The 20,165-nt window shown below is 44.1% G+C and overlaps 2 protein-coding genes and 2 long non-coding RNA genes across 10 annotated transcripts in view; 2 read left to right on the top strand and 2 right to left on the bottom strand.

Moving 5' to 3' along the window:
• asap2a (ArfGAP with SH3 domain, ankyrin repeat and PH domain 2a) overlaps positions 1–2,273 on the bottom strand; it is a 55,578-nt gene extending 53,305 nt beyond the window's left edge. The window contains exon 1 of one of the 2 annotated variants that reach the window (XM_037072251.1): positions 1,657–2,272. In XM_037072251.1, the coding sequence (XP_036928146.1) occupies positions 1,657–1,782 (126 nt within the window). In that variant the 5' untranslated portion in view covers positions 1,783–2,272. Of the gene's footprint in view, positions 1–1,656 lie in introns of both variants that reach the window. The other variant, XM_037072252.1, reaches the window with a different exon arrangement.
• A 5,756-nt stretch (positions 2,274–8,029) lies between these two features.
• LOC119004828 lies at positions 8,030–11,220 on the top strand. The gene is made up of 2 exons (XR_005070319.1): positions 8,030–9,366; positions 9,597–11,220. It is a non-coding gene; the product is annotated as an uncharacterized LOC119004828 (long non-coding RNA).
• A 325-nt stretch (positions 11,221–11,545) lies between these two features.
• Positions 11,546–20,165, top strand: part of mboat2a (membrane bound O-acyltransferase domain containing 2a) — a 45,529-nt gene continuing 36,909 nt past the window's right edge. For 2 of the 6 annotated variants that reach the window (XM_037072088.1, XM_037072089.1), the window contains exon 1: positions 15,391–15,803. In XM_037072088.1, the coding sequence (XP_036927983.1) occupies positions 15,528–15,803 (276 nt within the window). In that variant the 5' untranslated portion in view covers positions 15,391–15,527. Of the gene's footprint in view, positions 11,565–15,390; positions 15,804–17,903; positions 18,015–20,165 lie in introns of those variants that run through there. The other 4 variants (XM_037072093.1, XM_037072090.1, XM_037072091.1 and 1 more) reach the window with 4 other exon arrangements.
• Positions 13,367–15,242, bottom strand: LOC119004827. The gene is made up of 2 exons (XR_005070318.1): positions 14,889–15,242; positions 13,367–14,179 (listed from the first exon to the last, which is right to left on the bottom strand). It is a non-coding gene; the product is annotated as an uncharacterized LOC119004827 (long non-coding RNA).

The raw sequence follows: 20,165 nt of genomic DNA on the forward strand, positions 1-20,165 counted from the left end.
TAAAGAGTAAAATCCACACACTTAGTTGCTGACTTCTGCAGAAAAGTGCTCCAAGCAGGGCTGTTCACATTCCCAGTAGCAGATTAATTGCTATTTTAAAGCCAGCAGCAGCAGCAGAGGTTTAAATGAAACAGAGCATGGCAAGGTGTCTGACGCCCACATGAAGCACCTGTCAGCCAGAGCAGGTGTTCGCCTGGCTGCCCGGCTCAAATCCAACACAAACACCGGTTAAAAATAAAGAAGGAGTGTTGATATCGGGCACCAAGCACTTATCTCGTCTCTCAAGCAGTCAGTTTGATTTTACAATTAAAAAGGTGTGAGCAGTGGCACCAGATTGTCTGTCACGATTCCATCTGGATGAAGACTTGTCTGCTGTGAGAGACCACGCAGAAATGATCCATTTCCTCGCACGACACCGAAAATCTGCAAGCGTACTCTTACCAACAGAGCCGAGACACACTAACACACATAATACACCGAGCTGCTCATGTGGGAAATTCTATTTTTACCACGAGCCAGGGCGAGGCTCTGCCATACAGCACACAAAGTAGGGAAACTATAACAAGGGAGGGAGGGAGGCGGTGGAGGGCTGTCAGGGAACAAAGCGGAAGTGTCCTTCCTCCCGATGACCTGCGAGTTAAAGGAAGAACACAGAGTGCTCTCTGTGCACTTACAGTGCCATGCCGCCGTACGTCTCCCTCTACCACCGTGGGAATGATCCTACAAACACTATCCTCTCTGATCACTTTACGCTGCATGTGTTTGCACTGACTCTATTTATCTTTTATTGTCAGTCTATTTCTCAGTGCTTCAACTGTTTGTCTCTACTCTGTGCAAGGACATCTATTGCATGTTTGTCCATCCTGGATGGGGGGGGGGGGATCCTCTTCCTCCTTTTTTTCCCCCCCAGATGAGGGGTCTTTTTTGGGAAGGAGAAAGGAGAGTTTAAGGATCAATGTGGTTGCATGTTGCACAGATTGTAAAGCGCTTTGAGGGAAAAATTGTCATAAATGATTTTGAGCCATAAACATAACTGACTTGACTATTATATTCCGACCGATACGTGATCCTTGGGGCCGATGCTGACACCGATATCAAGAAGTTAAAATGTGATATATGCACACACTCTCGCAAAGATCCCTCACATATGGTTTTTAAACAAATTTGACACATATATTTAACAGAGGTGGGATGTTTTACAGTTTGTGTGATATAAAACTGTAATTTTTGAACAATATATTTGTTGGCCGACATCATCTGCCAATAAAATCACATTCACATTCTTTTTTTTAACTATGATGTAGAAAAAACATGCTTGGGATAACTTATAAACATAAAATGGGGTGTTAAATAATGTTTTTCTGCATCATAATATTTAACAAATGAGGAGTTTTCATATCGGCAGATGTGTCGGACACAACATCGATATCAGCCAACTGATGTATCGCTAGATCCAGGACTGTAATAAATACCTTGATGAACAATGGCTGAGCTGGTGGGAGCAGGAACATGGGAGCATGAGGGATGTTGTAGAGGCTGAGCAGCATCTTTGCACACTGGCCTCCTCTGAGCTGACATGAATCTCTACAACTTAAATTTTAATTGTGTCTGTATGACGGGAGGATAATTCTCTGAACTGTGGCCAAAGTCACTCACCTCCTCCAGAGCGGTCACTGTGTTCCTGCAGTGGGACATCCTGGTGGTGAAGTTGGAGGCAGTCGGCGATTTATAATCTTCATTCGTCTCCGCCACGAACTCTGAAACTGTGATTTGGTCCGGCATAATTAATCCCTTTGCTGATAAGAAGAAGAAGCAGAAGAAGAAGAAGAAGCACTCTTAGTAATCCCACTTCTCGTGTGTAGTTTAAGGACACAAAAGTTCACAGCAGCAGTAGCGGTAGCAGTGGTGTCTCTGAAGGTCCCTGCGGGTAGTGAACCATCTCTGTGTGTTTATGTCATTCCCTCGTTTGTTTCCCAACACGATCCGGTGCGGCGGTGTCGCACGCTGGCTCGAGGAGTTGCCGCTCGCCCTCTGCCGCTACAAGGTGCTGGGCTAGGTTAAACCCTCCTGGCTCGCAGCCCCTGCTGCTCTCTTTTCATTCACAGGGTGGCCCTCCGTTTCTCTGCTCCCTCGGTGGACTCTGCTCTCCTCCCTCTCGGTGTTCCCGAAGCTCAGGCAGCGCGGGGCTGGACAACTTCTTCCTCCTAACCCGAGGAACAACAACCAGGCGGTTTTCAACGGGAGCGCAAGAAATTGACAAAGGTAGAGGAGGGGATTCAATGGATGCGCAGCAGCCAATGGGGGGCGCCAGCTGGTAATTGGGAGCCAATCGGGGCTCAGGAAAGGCGTGAGCTCGTGCTGCCTTCAAGTGCTCCGGGAAAACTATAGCGACGCTCTCGATTGCCATTTATAAAAGTTTTACCAGGCGAGTGAGACTAGGCAAAATAGATTTAACGCCTCACTGAAAAAGAATGAAAGATGTGTGTATTTCATTCAGCCAGTATTAACAAGGTGTGGCAGCCAGATTTAAACAGCATTAAATTGCAGATGCTCTGGTCAAAAAATGGCAAAAACTATTCAACATATGAAGGTGGATTAAGGAAACACATTCCAGACAAAATGGAAAAAGAAACTTTCTCATTAAGTATTTCCATGGTGCAATATGTAAGAATTGCTGTACAAAACAATCAAAAATTAACAAAATGATTGTAAGAATGATAAGAAATTTTGATTTTGATGTTATGTGTCTGCATATTGTGTTGCAGAGATTTCTATTGACCAACACTCGCCTGGTGCACTGAACTACCAGTCCAGGTAGCATATCATGCAGTTACATGCACGGCTAACTGAGCTAACCAGGTAACTGTAGCTTTTGTGAGCTTCTCTCTGTTGATATGTTGACCCCTCTTCATTCTGCTGAGTAGGAATTCAACAGATGGTCAATTCTTGTGTCTATTTATCACCATGTTGTGTTTTGTACTGGTTAAATTTATATTTTGCAGAACTAACCATCTGCATGTAGACTGTGGTTTTATAGCATTCAATTATTGCAGTTCATGCAAGCAAACAAGTTAAGTTTTTCAGACTACCCTTATTTCTTATTGTTTATTTTTTCTCCATGTAAATATGGATTCTAGGCTTGATTCACAGTTAGAAAAACACTTTTAAGCCTGTGTGTAGTTTAAGAAGTATACTACTTTGTGCAGTTATGGTCATCTGGAAACTCTGATTAAAGTAACTTGTAGGAGCAGTTGGCTTTATAAGCAGCCTATATTTCCTGGAAGAAAATATCTTTTCTTCAAAGACAGAGCAATGACTTTTCGATTGGGAATAAGAAATATATTAAATCTATATAAGTGATATAATATAGGACAACTCAGCTATCTTCCATATTTTAAGGACCAGAGATTTCCAACGGCACATAAAAGCAGCATTTTCATTACAGCATCACTAGTAGCTTCTTCCTTAAGGTGGAGATACAGAAGTCAGGCAACTGCGAAAATGATGCAGAATGTGTAGTGTAGTGTGTTTTTCTGGGCAAAATGCAAACATATTACCAGACTGTTGAACGTCTTTTTTTCTGTTACACACATGCTTTGCCAAGGATGATTAGCTGTGAAGACAAGCTGTGAATCCAGTCTACTTGTGTGGAAAGTGGAAACAAATTGTAACAATAGGAGTGCATTAACTTTTTGTTTATTGTAAAATTAAATTGTGGGTTTATTCAGATGTTTAAAGTACCATGTAACTGTATGGTCAACATTCAAGGATTCAGTTAAGGATTGGCCACAAGAACAAATGGTGGAATCAATTTGTACATCTGACGTATAAATAGATAGAACTAGGATTGTAATACTTAATTTTTAGGGACAATATAAATTGAGGTGATACTCTAACAAACCTGTTTTCCAGATGTTCTGGGGCAGCAGTCGGACCATTCTGTACCGTGTGAGGACTGATAGCTGGAGAGGTGCCATTTTTAACTGCTGTGCACTGTGGAGGTGCCCTTGAGCAAAGCACCGAACCACTTACTTGCTCGGGTCGCTGTGCTGTTCAGCTGTCCCCTTCACTGTCTCTGCAACAGTTAATGTACATCTATACCGCAGGTGCTGTTTGTGCATGCGCATGTGTTTTAGGCCATTGTGTAAGCTGAAATAACAACGAAGTGAAAAAATTTAATTCCCCCCTTAAGGGATTAAAAGGTATTTCTTCGTCTTGGATGAGCAGCTTGCAGTCATTAAATGCTTTTTTTCATGCAACAGTAACTCTGTTGCTCCTGCTGTTGCATTCATAATGTCAACAAGTGTTCAGTATCTGCGTCTATGCATTTAATGTAAATGACATATTGATGCAGAGACCTCAACAACATACACCTGCTGCCTCATCATGATGATTAAATACTGTATATAATGTAGCCATCTGTCTGGTGAAACTTAGACCTTTTCATTGTGTCAATAGATTTACGTTAACCAACAGTTTTCCAGACAGCCGATGGGAAATTATCTTTGTCGCACCTCTGATAAAAAGAGGAAAATGATTAATGCTGTTGTGATAAGCCTCAACAGTATCAGCACTGTTGCTGCTAATGAGGCCCGATAGTGTGCCATCACATGTATCAGATAAAAAGGCTAATTAGGCCAATAATTAACAGAGCACCATCAACTTTGCATGTGTGCATGTGTGCACTCCAGAGTTTGTCTGAAAGTAGCTACTGCATTATTCCCTGTGCGAGAGTTGTTTTCTTTTTTTGTAGGTCACAGCCAAAAATAAATGGGATTGAAAAAATACAGTTGTATCGCTCAAAAAACTCCTGTTGGGAAAACTCAGGAGAGAAAACACTCTATCATTAGGCGCTGTCTGAAACTTGTGAAGACTCCCTCCCATGCCTTGAAAAAAACAACGGCGCCCTGCTCCCTGAGAGCGCTTTTCCTGGGCTTTTTGGACGAAAAACCTGCTGATGTTTCCCAGCTCATTCAGCCCCGGCAGGACTGCTACCGGTATAAATAGTATCACAGCGGCAGAGGCAAAAACCCTGGGCAGCCTTTAAATCACAAACTGGGCAGTGTTCACACATTCTTTCAGCTCTGCAGCGTCTCCTGGCAAGCTGCTAAATGAAGAGCTTAAGACCCAGGCTGACCCTGGACGGCTACTCAGGCCTGAGCTCCCTTATGAGAAATGAACGCATACAGTCCCGGCGAACATCTGCTGTCCAGAGACAGAGCGGCTCAGTCAGTGAGGTCAGCAGAACCAAACAACGGCAGCCTTTCCCTTCACCGCTGACACGGCTTTATATTTTCAGTCCCATCTGCCTTTCTGAATGAAGGTCTTATCCTCTAAATCAAGGCAACCTAAAAATATCTTAACCGTTAAGGCTGCGTGAGTTTGATTTTCCCCCTTTTGTTGCACTGGAAACCAAGGTGAGCGGGGTCACTCAGCAGGTACGGGTCTGTGGAACAAAATATGAAAAGCACATTGTTTGATATTTTATACAAACTGGGAAAGCACAACCGAGGAATCTTAAAATTTCAGCCCCAGGAAATACTGATAAAACCATGAAGGTAGTCTTTGCGTAAACAATCCATACTCCACTTTCATTGTATTAGAGCCTCGTAAGGATTTGCTCCTGAATTTTACGACCAAGCTGTGTTTGCTGCTGCTCACAGAGGGAAAAAGATGGCGAAGCAGAAGCTGTCAGCTGCTTTATTAAACAGAACACAGGCCTCATTCACACAAGCGGCGCCCATCCTCAATATAGAACTTGTTTGCATGCAAACAACCTACAGCCTTGACTCGGACATTAGAGTGGAAGTTTTTCTGCTGCTGTATTTATAACGTAAAGTGACTGAGTGAGCCATCGAAGATAAAATATTCAGTTTATTCACTGCTTTGGTACATAATGTGCTATTATCCACACCTATCATGCTTTTTCACTGTTTTCCCCTTTTTCTGTCAGTGTTCTTGTGCTTGTGAAAGATCCTGAAAGTTATAAAGGTCAACAGAAGGCACTAATTATGAACCTCATAATGAGCATAAGATGTCTCCTTCAAAACCAAGGCAGATTTTTTGGTGATGAAAAAGTGGAACTAAAAGCAACCGGCCAGCTGCAGACAGAACAATAGCCAAAGCAGACGTCAGGATGTACCCTCTCGGAAGACACGCTTGTAATTGGTGTTTCAGCAGAGCAGAGCACAGGGGTGTGTCGGCACGCAAAGCAACCAATATAATGATTTGGCATCTGAATGCTAGCAGGAACAGGCAACATGTCAGTGCAATAAAGGGGGACTGAGGTTTGAGTGCGAGTCACTTTTTCCGAATTGCGCTGCCATGACATCATGATTGTGTAACAGGTGGGATAACCTCACAATCCAGCGTCTTACGTCCCAGAGAATGAATGACCGCTTTGTTGCGAATAATTAGCAACTAATACTAACCATTTGGCGGCTGAAGCTTTCCAGCACAGCACTGGATGAAGCGGGCCAAGCTGCGATCCACGACTGGGCCATTTATGCAAGAACTCACCTCGGCCTCTCATATAGATCACTGGCCACGTCGCTGTGCGTTGACTGCATCAAATAAGAGCTTGTTACACAAATGAGGTAGCTGCACAATACATGTGGGTATGGACTGAACAAGCAGTGCCTGATGAACCTGAGCGGAAGCTGCACACTTTAGGACTCCTAATGGGTGATGCATGAGGACGGGAGGGGAGGGGAAGGGCAAAGGAACGAGGGGGAGGGACGGGAGCGCTGAGGGGAGGGCAGTGAACTGTAATGAGCCGAGTCTTTCTCACAGACTCCCAGAGAGGCAATTCAATCAGTTCAGGCAAAACTAGCTTGAACAAAGCCTGGTAAAGGCCTTAAAGAGAATAAGATGAAGCACATACACAAAGCATATGTTGCATTGTTGGGTTCACCACCATATGGAGCTGTTTTTTTGCCGCTGTAGCCATGTGTGCCTGCATGTTTGTGCTTAAAATCCTACTTCAGACCCTGTTTTCAGCTCTGTTTTTCGGTAATTCAAGTCAAGCTGCACTCTCAGAATTGAGAACAAAGACGAGACCAAGGTATTGTCTGAAGGATGGTTTCTGATAAGCTACAGATGTTAGGCATAATTTTAACATCACTAAATGTAGGGTCTTTGCAGCAGTCATTCCTGCACATGTTGCACTTGCAGATGCCAACCAGTGTTATGATAGAAGTGGTGCTGGCCAGAAATAAGAGAACAGTTCTTTTCTACTGCCAATTTTTGGGGTTCACACCAGGTTTGCACTTAAAACTACTATTAATAATTTTCCATGAAACAGCCATTCATCCCTGAAGTCTGACACTGATAAAAGTTCTTGTTCCTGGCTGGCGGTCAGTGTTGATAATCAGGGGTGATGTATCTTTTTCAGATAACTGATGTATCACACAGATTTGTTGCTAAACTTTTTAATTGTTAAGTCAGTTTGGCTTTGTATTATCTTCTCTATTTATTGTGTATAATTTCAATATCAGCCGATGAATGATCATTTCAATTTCCCATTATAAGGCCGATAATTAAACTGCATCGTAAGGAACGGGACCACGGTTTATCCATCCTGCGTACTTCTTAAACTTCCCCAGACTATATAGCTAGAGACATTTCTGAACTTGGTTGTTCACTTCCCTAAACTCCTCCTGATTGTTTAATCACAGCTTATCAACTTCAACTCAACCTCGGCAGGCACATTAAGATCTTTCAGCATGTTGAGGACATGTGCACGGACACTCTGTTTATGCTGAGTTAAAATTGTGTTTCTCTTCATCTGAAAATGTCTTATTAGTGGATGTTCAACAGTGCGACCAGTCTAACGTGTTAGCACATCCGGCTAACCTACATTAATAACCCAGCGTTTGTTCCAAGGCCAGCAGCATTTCACTGTCCATTATTCTGTAGGGTCACAAGTTACACCCACTAATGTGCAAAAGAAAAGAAAAAAAGAGTAGTTTTCATCTTGTAGTAACATACTGCACAAATCCAACAGAGACTCATACATTATCTTCAAGCCAGGTGAAAATGTCAATAGGGTCAAAGGTCAGCGTCGGATGCAATTACTCATTGTTCAATCAACGATGGAAATTCAATTAGCTGCTGGAGATTTAAAATCCCCCTTTCCTATGTCGCTGACTACAACATATGACCTGTACATGGCAATGTATGATTGATTGTGTTCATTTTGAAGCCCTTCTGATTAGAAAGTAATCAATTACATAATGACTAAAGCTAACACATTTTCCAGCCGTGGCTTTTACCCTACAGTTTTGAATTAACACCCAATGCGAGCGCTCCCAGACGGGCCAACCAGAGGAATCCTCCGGCTCGTGGTTTTCATTTAACCTTGCCACCCTGAAGGACACCCAAAGAAAGACCGCTCTGTAAAATAATTGCATGTCATTTTTAGCCAGCCCCAGCCACACGCACGCACACCCATCTGAGTGATGATCGGGGAAGAGGCTGGAGGTCCGCAGCTGCCTCACTATCATCATTAGGAGCAAGTGGCTTTTACAGTAATTATTGTGCCTCTTAGGATTTGGCACTGCGAGCTGGAGCATATCGGGTGTCCCCGCACTTCATTATATCCTGACAGGCACCGTGTCAACCTGCCCCATCTTCTCTTGGTTCCCTAGTTACCACAGCCCCGAGGTGCTTAGAAAAATCTCCACATTGCAGGAAAAAGTGCATTTTTTTTCTCTCGCGTGCTGCAGCAGAAATAACTGCAGCGGCAACGTCATTTTCATTGCATAGTAAAGCGTCTCATTATACCGTGTGTCCCCTGAGACATAACGAGGGGTGAGGACAGCTCTGTGCGCTCTCGCCAGCTCTTGAGGATAGGTCAGTGGCCGTGAATCCTCCCTCTGTGTGTGTCGCTGATCATCTCCTCTGGTTCCCCCCGAGCGATGTGAACCACAGGATATTAATTGTTAAGCACAAACACAGACGTGATTATGATCACTGAAATCTTAGCAATTCCTTCCCCGTGGCCCCTGTGTGGGGATATACAACGGGTGAAAAGCACTGCTGTGTAACTCCTTACATACCGAGGAGTACAGATTAAATTACATTAATGTGATGGATGCTTTTGATCAGTTTTCAATGCAATAAGAGTAAAAAGCTAGATCATCAAAGCAAGGAGCTGCAACTCAGAATGCTGTGCAGGATGTATTCCAGTGCCACAAGGACAGTATGGGGATTTGAATGTACCATGAAGAAGATGTCCTGTATCATAGCAACATGTTTTTTTGTTGTTGTTGTTTTTTTATGTTCTTTACATTAAAAAAAATGCAACAGACAGACCAAGGGACAACAGACAGGGTCATCAAAACGCTTGGCAAAGGAAAACCAGAGGTGAAAAGAGGCTGGGTTACACTGATCGTCCTTGAAATCTTAGAGGGATCGTCTCATTTACATAACTTCTGCTCCAGTCTGGTAAAACGAACTGTGAAGCAATGCCCGAGTGTGCCCAGTGTTGTAAATCTGCTGTCCGATTCAGCTGGTTTGAATTCAGCATCAAACGTGCAGCATCATCTTTTCTAATGTCCGCAATTAATAATTCATTCCTCATCTCGGTTTAACAGCCACAACTGAGCACAGAGAGCAGCATCATTGCCTCCTCTCTCCCTGCATCAGGACAAGAGGAGGTCTGCGAGACGACAACCAGGACAAAATTGTGACACTAATGGTCTCTCCCGAGTCAAGTCACGTAGTAGAAAAAAAAAACACATTCCTGAGATGAGATCTTGGGGGAACTGTCAGGCTCTTGGGCTGCGCCTGTCCAGCTCATCCACACAAATGGAATATAACCCAGGCAGGGGTTACACATTGACTTGACTGAATCAGCATCTTTGAGGCATCTACAAACAGAATCAGCCTCACTGCGAACACCCGGAGCGACTGCTTCTGTCACGGTACAAATCCCCAAACTGCGTTGCGTCTGTTGTGACACCACAAGCAGACGAGTTGAAAAAGCGTCTCATCCGGCGCGATGGGATCACGGTGGGGGGACAGCAGAGGATGAGAGTGTACCTCAGGGGTGTTTGCAGTGCGGTGTTTGCCTCAATTAGACGATTAACTTTGCGATCTTGCATCTCGAGTCTCGCTTGAAAGGTCTGGTGAGTTCAAAGCCGGGAATGACGAAGGCGACGCAGGATAAGAATGGAGAGGGACCAGCATCTCACGTGGAGTGAATCAGTTGGTCTTCCTCTTGGGGAATGCTAATGGGGGCAAGATTGTGCACGGAGAGGAGCTTTCACATCCATCGTGTTCATCCATCTTCATGACTGGGTAGAAGTTTGGCCATATGGAGCAGCTAACCGTGGAAAGATGGTCCTGTGGTATAGCCACAGTATAGCCAGTGGGAGCACAGCATGGGTTTAAGGGAGAAAAAGGAGCCTTGTTGGCTTTTCTGTGTCAGATCAATACTCACTACATTTTACATCTACCACAATTTGGTTCTTAAAAGATATCTTGATGGATGGATCGCTTCATTTGTCTTTATTAGGTTAGCCTACAGTGCTATGACCCGACATCAACCAAATCTATAGAAAAATCTGGCAGTGCATTAATAGCCCATTGATAACCATTAGTCTGAATCCGTTCATCGGAATGAAGCAACAATTTAGCCATTTGCACAATATACAATGACACTTTATATGTGCAATATGTAAAGATTTGAGTGATCTGATTGAGGCACTTTTCTGAATATCGGAAACATTTTTTTTTTCTTTCCCTCTGATGCACCATGTACCTGCAAAGTAGTTGTCAAACAACTGCAGTGGAGCAGAACAATAATATCAGCCTCCACAATGTATTGAAATGTTAGTGTAGTGCCTCGAAATTACACTTATATAGAGTGCTTGAGTAAATGTACTTAGTTATGTTCCATTTCTGTAACAGAAAAAAAAGCTTATTTCCCAAACAGCTCTTTTAATTTTTTGAATACAGAAAATCAATTGACAGTATTCATTCTGTTTACAGTAAAACGAGTGAATGAATGAAAATTCAAATCTGAAGACAGAGTAAAGTAAATGAAGCACAGTTGTAAAACTGAACAGGCCTCCTTAAATTCTGCCACTCTCCCTCCCATTTACACTCCCATTATCTCCCTCCCCTGCTGCCTCTTTTGTGTTTCCACTTTGCATGCTGCATTGGTTTGTGCACTGCTGTGGAACTTAAGTGTGCTGTCCTTGGAGTGACTATCACCTAATCCCTACCCGGGAGAAAACATCAAGTGATTCTCCGTCTGTAATGTTAGATAAAAACAAACAAAAAACAATTGTGTATTTTATGCATTTGTTGCCACAAACCATTGACAAAATATGGGTAAAAGGCAAGTATTTACACGGAACAGCTGACTTGTAATCAGGTTTATGCTTCTTTGTTGTCACGTTTTTGCTCCTGTAACATATGTTTCTGTAAGCTCCCTGAAGAAGGGAAGATATATCTTTATTTTGCTCTTTTGTTTCCTCTCACGGAATACAGCAGAGGAGCAGAGACAGAAAGCACGAGCAGGGCATCAGGACACTTAAGGTCATGCTGTAAGCGAGGTAAAATGAGTGATCGCCCCACCCTCCAGCTAACTGTGGGCAGAAAGTGAAACAATGAGCTGAGGGAGCTCATGTTTCTGCCACTGAAATAGGCGCTGGTCATTGTGGATTTGACCCCACACTTTCCAAATGTGTTGACGGTGTGGGAAAAAAGGATGGGTGTGTGTTTCTGTGCTGTGTGTCTAGCTGAGGGATAACATGTTAAAGATCTGGGGCTGTTAATCCTGTCATTCCCCTCTCCTCTCTATGCTGGGCAATGTTGGAAAATAAACAAAAAGCTACTTGCCAGCAAATCTGCCCCATTTATTATTAATGTTGGGAAAAAATAATGAAACAATACATTTTGGATGATTGAACTTCACCATCCAGGAAGTCTTCACACAATGATATTCCCAGTATCCCAAAGCTGGGATCTGTCAAGCAAGCAAGAGTGTATTGATTGAGCAACACTGCTCATCGATTGAAAAAATATGGCCCAGGTCTTAAGCAACATCTCAGTGATTCCCGCAGGTTGCACTGCTGCTGGACTATTTTGAGTGATGAGGATAATGTGCTCCCGCTGGGATCGCAGGAGCATTAAATCGGCAGACACTCTGCTGGCTAAGTAAGCTGTCTGTGTCTGCAGGCATCGGAGAAAAAAAAAAGGGGGGGAGAAAGACGGTGCGGCAGGAGACACAATGTGATTCTTAGACTTGGAGGACTGTTATGGTAAACAAACGGAGCATGCCCATCTCTGCTGACTTGCTCCATTTCCAGAGGCCGCGTCCAGTGGGAGCTCTGGCCTGACCCCTGAACACAAAGACACTTCCTGTCTGATCTGTAAAGAGAAAGGCTGCACGTCCCCGGAGGAGTGAGTGCAAAAACATGAACTATTGACTATATAAGGAGCTTATTATGGACGGATCAGCAGCTCTGCTTAGCGTGTAAACAAACATCAGATTCAACAATGACGGAGGACGGTTTGGGGAAGAGAATTGAAAACGAAAGCAAACAAACAAGGAAAAAGGCAAAGTTTATCACACTTGCGAGCCTTCATTATGAATGAGTGGGAACCTCCAGTAACTCATCCACCATTCACATGCTGCTGCAGCCTTTTAAATAGATTAGTGGGGGCTTTGTCTCGCCCCTGCTCCTTCCTCTCCGTCCCTCTTTCCCTCCTCTAACGCGGCGCTCTCTTCAGGCCAAGTATCAAGTCTGAGAGAGAGGCGGCGAGGAAGAGGGAAGGGGTTGCCATGACGATGGCAACCTTAACGAACTGTGTCTCTCCTCGTGATTGTGGGTCTAATTGGATATCACTGAGGAAGCACATTAAAAAAACGAAACAGCCGTTGAGTGTAGTGACATGAATGCAATGGAGCTCCCCGTTGGCAGTTGTCTGGCCGTCTTAACGTCATACCCTCCCTCTCTCTGTGTAGTAATGAATGATTGATGGCGATTATATAAGAGCTGTAGTACATGAAGTGCATGGTAAGTGTTACAGAGGGCACAGTGATGTAGACGGGCATAAATAAATAACCTATAATAATGAAAGCATGTGTCCCGAAGTCAACCATGCTTTCAAATAAGTCAAACGTGTGAACTATTTATTGATACATTCACTATTTTTCAAGAGATAATTTGTCTTTATACTGGCTGCACTTTTGTTCCCTGCTCCAGTGATGCGTCTTATGTAAGTTACTTTGGCCAGCAGTGTTTGCTGTTTTTTGCTGCTGCAGCAGCATTTCTTTAACATTTGATGGAATCCTTTTGCAGTCAATATGATGTGCAGGCTCAAAAAAAGAAAAACCCTGAGATACACCAGCGATTGTTAAATAATTTAATATGCCCATCCCTTGCAGGCAAACACACACACACACACACACACACACACACACACACACACACACACACACACACACACACACACACAAACAATATTCGCTGAGTCATTCTTCCAAAGGCAGTCAGAAAGTGACTGGGAGTCCAAATCAGATGCACCAAACTTTCTTTACAACAACAAAGGCAAACAAAAGAGTGCAGAAATGAAATGGAAGAAACAGTAAAGGTGTACTAACACTGCAAAAGTGAAGGCTGTTGATGAGAGAAAACACAAGCCAAATTAACAGGCACATTCTCAAGAGGCACACAAACTTCACAGGAATTAAAAATAGTAATTATCACACATAAGCAAGTGAGTTTTCTCTACAGCACTGTGTTGCTTGTTTAGGAGTATTAGGGCATCTTCTCTAGCTGAGTTTCCAGCATTTGTATTACACTTGTACTGGTTAAAGTCACACAGCTTTGGCTCAAGTAGAAAACATACCACAAACAAGGTAATTCCACCAAAGATGGTCTTGCCTTCATCGACTCCCTTCGGCAAAGACCTCTGATGAAACGTGATGAAAAAAACAACTAAAAAAAACAACCCAATGGTAGAATGTTCACGTCATCATTTTTTTTTTCATTTGGGGTCTGATATATGCTAAGACTTTCCCCACGTCATCTTTTACTGTCACATGCTGTGTCTGAGGTCTCACACATATCAAAATAGATTGTTCATCTTCGCATCACATGCAAATGAGGACTTGTCGGTGCTGAACAGAAGTCACAGTCACAGAGGAGCAGTGATTATGTTCCTGTGGAAGAAGTTTTAGAGAATGAATATTAAGACTGCAGTGGGGCCTTAGTCTAAACAAGCCAACCTTGCCTATACAGACTAAAAAGCCAAAACAGGCGTATTATTATACAGATGAAAAGATCCTAATGTTGCAGGAACTCCTGCATGATTTCACAAAAGTGGAAGGTTACATAGTCAGTGCAGTTGAGATCAGTGTGTCGCTGCTCCCCTCTACTGGCTACTGTGCTGCAATGCAAACTTTACTTTAGACAGAACATAACTTCAGTACTATGGTGAACAAAATCTGTAATTACATGGTATGATCACAATTGCGGAGGGAAAATGTAGAGTTTATGCCCAAAGAATAATAAGACTTTTTTTTTTTTTTTTTTTACCTCATTGTGAAAGTTTAAATCTGCTGAATTAACTTGGTGACTGATGAATATTGTTATAAAAATATGTGTGTTCCCTTGATTTTTATTCTTTTGTGACAGAAATACTTTCCTCACATGTTTTATTTTGAAACAAACATACAACACATTCACTTTCTGAACTGTATTTTTAATAAGGCTTTTATTTTTTGGGGGGGGGCATCACTGTTAACCACTAGGTGGTGCCGATAGGCAACAGAGACAAAAAGTGGCTGCTGCATGTCAAACTTCCAAGAGGTTATTGCGTAACAGTTCGGGCAAACAGTAGCAAATACAGCAGTTTAATGTTTTACTCACGCGATTCATTCTAACGTTTCACCGCTCAGTGCATCCAGATTAATTCAATGCCACCATACAGCACGTTCAGTGTCATGCTGCGCTGCGTGGCTGTGCGCCCTTGTGCGCAGCCAGGATAACCACGGATCCGCTTCATTCACGCACCAACAACCAGCCCAGTGCAGAGAGTTGGGTAGAGGGGCTGCAGCTGCAGGCCCTCTTTCAACAACCACCTCCAGCCTCGTTGCGCCTCTTACGTCACGCCTCTCCTCCTTCCTGTGGAACGCTACGCATGCAGCAGGGGTGGAGACCATGGTGGGAGACCACTGCCAGCGTTTAAATGAACACTGTAAATCAAGACCCCCTCCTACCCATCCACCCCATTCCACGTGCAAAGCGGGATTGGCTGACGGAGTTCCCCTTTTCTCCACCCGATAGGTCAAAATAGATGATTATTGCGGAGGGGCCGGGCCGCCGTCCCTCCACCCACATTAACACGCTGCCGCCGTCAAGATAGTTCACGTCCTGCGCCGCGACGGTGGCAACCAACGTCTCCTTCCCGGGCAGAGTGCGATTGTTGAAAAAAAAACAGGAAGGGCGCGAGCTGCCTTTCTGGCCGGAGCGAGAGTCATCTCGTCGCGGCTGCAGACTCTTTGTTGGATGTGTGCCGCGGATGACAAGCGTCCAGCCCCGTCGCAACAACAGCAGCAGCAGCAGCGGCAACAGCGGCAGTGTGTTTATCATCGCAGCGGCCGAGGGGAACGAAGTGAACCGGTGGAAGGAGAGAGTGAGAGAGTGTGTGTGTGTGTGAGGGAGAGAGAGAGAGAAAGGATTTACGGACACCGACCAAGCATGGCTACCCAAACGACAGCATCATGCACTGGATCCACTCTGTTGCAGCCAATCAGCGAAATTATCAATCTCCCCCTTGACCAGGTAAGGTTTTTCAGTTTTTTTTAAGGATGGAGAAAAAACATCGACACATGACCATCCGGGCTGATGGTGTGGTTTTTTTTGGACAGCATGTAGTCAGAGCTCGCATGTGTGCATTTTTTTTTTTTTAGGTTAGCAGGAGGCTGCTGGCGATGCGCGGCGCTAGCATAGCTGTTATTCATTGCGGGCTCATTGAAAACGAGCGCACACCAAAAAAAGAAAAAAAAAATCACTGTTGGTGTTTCACTATCACCAGCTAGTCCCCCCTGTCAGGCTACAGCTAATGTCTTTTGTCTCTCCCCTCGATGCCCAGGGAGCCTAATCCAGTGGTTCCCCAGACCGGGGGGGTCCGAGAGATCCTCTGGTCTGATCTCCATCGGATCACCGGTGAAATCTGGATTAACTAGTCAGATTTCACCTAACATTCACTTGAAGTTAGCCTGGTTAATCCTAGGCCGCAAATGCCATAACATTCTCTCCCCCCCATGCTAAGAAACAACAACAAAACATCTAGTTTTATGTCAGTGGAAAATTGAGCTGCATAATGGTCACCGTGCTTAAGGATGGGAGCCTATTTTAGATTTTAATAAGATTTGAGATTTTTGAAACCCGAAACTGTCATTCAGTGGTTTCTTGATTTCGCACCCACATAAAGTCTGAATCTATTCTGGAGAAAGCCATTATTAGGAGGCAGAGCCCATATTTGTATATAAAACTACATGTATAGAAGTAGGAATCTCAGCTCATGGGGTTTTTACATTTGCAAACCTAAACCATCTCCAAAGAAAGTTTTGGGGGGTTTTGTGGTTTCCCCAGACGACTTTGCTCGCCGACATTGCACATCTGTTGATGAGAGCGGGCACCACACCTTCCCCTTTCAGCCCTGAAAGGAGAGCCTGAGACGAGTTGGGTAAGGGCAGTGGCTGTGGTTAGTGTGGAATCGTGGGGGGATTATATCAGCAAGTGATAGTTTTCTCAAGTGGATCTCGTTGCGGTGCGCGCGCACATGTTTGCATTGCAAACACTCTCGCTCTCACATCCACCGGCACCACACCTACACCATCGCACATGGGAAGTATGCAAAGTACATTTTCCTAGCAGTGATTTGGAAGCCCACCGGATCACAGCCTGGGGTGGTTCGTGGAAGCGTCCAGTCGTGTCAGCGTGGATCAGTAGTTGCCCGGGGATTTGTTGGACAGGCCTTTGTGCCATCGTGTCCGCTGTTGATCTCACTATGACTTGACCTCTGTACCCCTGACCCTTGCAATGAAAGTTAAGTGTGAACATTAAGGAGTTCACTGTCTATCTGTAAGAGTGACACTTTCTCATACAGAGCAACAATCTATTTTTAGCCTTTCTCCTCCTTGTTATGCTCACATAGTTTTGAGGTACATTTTTGCCTGATGCCATCAGCGGCAGAATCATTTGTTCTTATCTTCCTTCTCCTTTCCCTATCAGCATACGGGGAGGACCAGCCTTTCTTCCTCCTGCCAAGCACTTCAACATTCAGTCCTCCAGCTCATGACTCACTCACCTTTTTTCCTATCGGACCTGAGCAAAGCCTCGTTGTGTGCCCCTAAGATCTCGACGACGTGTCTTGCCAGATGTTTTGCGTACTGAGCTGTGACCTGGCAAAAGTTTGCGAACTTGAAAAGGCGGTTTGAGGTCTGCAAAGCTTCTGTTAGTTTACAATTTACAGTTCAAGATAATCCATCTGATAATCTGCCAGTGTATCGTGCGCGATTGTTGCAGTTAAACCAACAAACCTGTCGGACCGGCGCTAAAAAAAAAAAAAAGCCCCAGCCTCTGTCAGGAATGCTGCAGGGTGGGAACTCACATTAAAAGATCTGTTCCACATCATAAACACATTCTCTGAACTTGGAAAAGAGATCACTGTGCCTCAAATATGTGGAACAATAAGTGCAAAACCCTCCATTGCCCTCTGCTTTGTACCTGTTGTTTTGTTACTGCAGTCAACATTTATGATATGATAGATCATTACCTTACTTTAAATGTGTAATATGTGACTAGTTGGAGGAAAAATGTCCTTTAAAAGAACAGACAGCTGATGGTTATGTGAGATCAACGTGTGCTGTGTTGCAGAGATATCTACTGGAGTTAGCATGCTAATCAGCTAGCCCGTCCACTCCGGTAAGACCACTTCAAGAGGCGGCAGTCTGGTAGTGTAGCCCTCCACGGTTTCAGCTGGGAGACGTATGTAAAGTGCTAGTTTGTTGCTTTTCAGAAGCTTTCTCACTTTGATTTCAGTCTAATAAATGAACAAAAATGAAATCACAAAATGTCAAGACAGGAAATGATCTTGCACCTATTTTCAGTTGCCTTGGTAACTCAGTGTGAGACTAACTTAATTCAAAGTTGACTGAAAACACAAATAAAACTCACGAAAGCTGTACTGGTTTGTCTCTCCATGGTTCCAACAGACACCAGCTCCAGTTTTGTCATTAGCTGCACGGCTAACTGAACTAACATCTAGCTAGCTACCAATAGCGTAGTAGCTACGGCAAAGAGTAAATAGAGGAAGTGTCGAAGTCCCTCCCCTTCCAGTGAACCATCATGGGACCTTACTTCAGAAAAAATATGTATGTTAGATGCTTTCTTGACTTGACATAATGCGTGTAATTCATGGCACAATTTAAGGGATCAAAATATGTATTAGTCTCTTGTCACTGACTACTGACTACCATCATTTTCCCCTGAAATAAGGTCCCATTGAGCACGCCAGAGGGACTGCGCCTTTATTTAGTGATCATCAGTTAGGGGTTACTGTGGTTATATGCTGCCCCCTGTTTGTTTGGACCCTTATGGGTTTGCCATAAGTTAGAGGTTGCACCTTTTAATACCATCGGTCTGAAGTGAGAGGAATTCAAGTAATCACAATGCAGGAAATGAGAAGTCATTCACTGTCCCGTATTTGTTTAGTGAAACATTTGTATTGACTCCTACAGTTTGTGTGCCTCTGGCTATTCCCAGTCTCCTCTCTCTATTTGAATGAATCCCGGCCCAGTGAGAGCCAATGGCATTTTACAAATGGGACATATAATCGCGGGCGATCAGGGCCAGCACTACTTTGTTGGACAGGTGTCACCCTCGGGACAATGCGGTTTGTTAGCTTCCTGCCAACTGGGTGCCCTACTGTGCCAGGGCCGCTGTGGACACCACAGAAATCAATACAGCCGCTCAGATGGAGTATGATCCGTGTGGCACGCAGACACTGACACTCATTTTATGAAGCCGCCACAAGCGAGGCGCCTCACTATATGTTGTTAGGACTGTATGTATCCCATGGGAGACAGCCTTCTGCACTGGCCTGTGTCACAGCTATAATGGGAGCTGTGAAATCTGAACTGACACTCTGCCTTCCTCTTCTTCTTACCCTTTTTTCTTTCTCTCACTATAGCACACAGCATGTCCCCCTCTCAGTAGCACACTGTTACTACTTTGACTAATTCCTCCTACTGCATTTTTTTGTGCACCCACACAAACACTATATTCACCCACTCCGGTTCAGGGGTTCTGCTATGAAAAATGTGATTCCTTTTTTTTTTTTTTCCCAGCTCAAATTACACATCCTAACCCAAGCTGCGTCTGCCCCGGATTTGGTTGTATTTAGCTGTTTTGTGTCCGCTTGCCATAAGCCTCAAGTGGAGTGGAGGCCGTGTCCAGGATGAAGTGCTGCTCTCCGTCTTGAAGATATTGACCTGACAGTGTTCATCAAGAAGGCCCTTGACATTTTACTGCATCTCACCTCAAGCTTAAGCATCTGTCTTCTGTCCACTGGACCTGCAACCAGTTTGTTTGGCAGAGCAGAGAACCTTTATGTTTAGTCCTCTCTCAGATGGCCACATGCCGCACACAGCATCACACTGTTGTTTATTGATCTGCTGATGCTGTGTACTAGGGGTGGGCCATCTGACATTTGTTGATGATAATTGATCTTTTACATTTTACAGTTTGCATTCTACGAGATTGCGGTATTTAGCATTCTCTTACTCCTGTTGTCAGACTGCACCAGTACCACAACAAACGGTTATTTTCAATCTCGATTAATCTGCTGATTTTTTAAAAAGCAATTATTTGATTGCTGCTCATCACATTTTCCCTTGAACGTCGCCTGACCTCGCTGTCGAGCAGCTCCGCGCTCCTGTAACAAACCAATAGCGTGATGTAGCCAACCAAGATGGCTTTGCTGACGACTAAGTTAATGTTGCCCTTGGGAGACATATTGTCACCAATGAAGCATGAGTTGTAGCTAGCAACGTGCAGATGAGGAGCTTTTGTGGAGGACTGACCCTTGTGGAAACAAACAGGGGGGGAAATGCAAATTGGAAATTATACAGAAATGGA

The sequence above is a fragment of the Acanthopagrus latus genome, chromosome 16 (assembly GCF_904848185.1).
Source record: "Acanthopagrus latus isolate v.2019 chromosome 16, fAcaLat1.1, whole genome shotgun sequence".
Taxonomy (NCBI): domain Eukaryota; kingdom Metazoa; phylum Chordata; class Actinopteri; order Spariformes; family Sparidae; genus Acanthopagrus; species Acanthopagrus latus.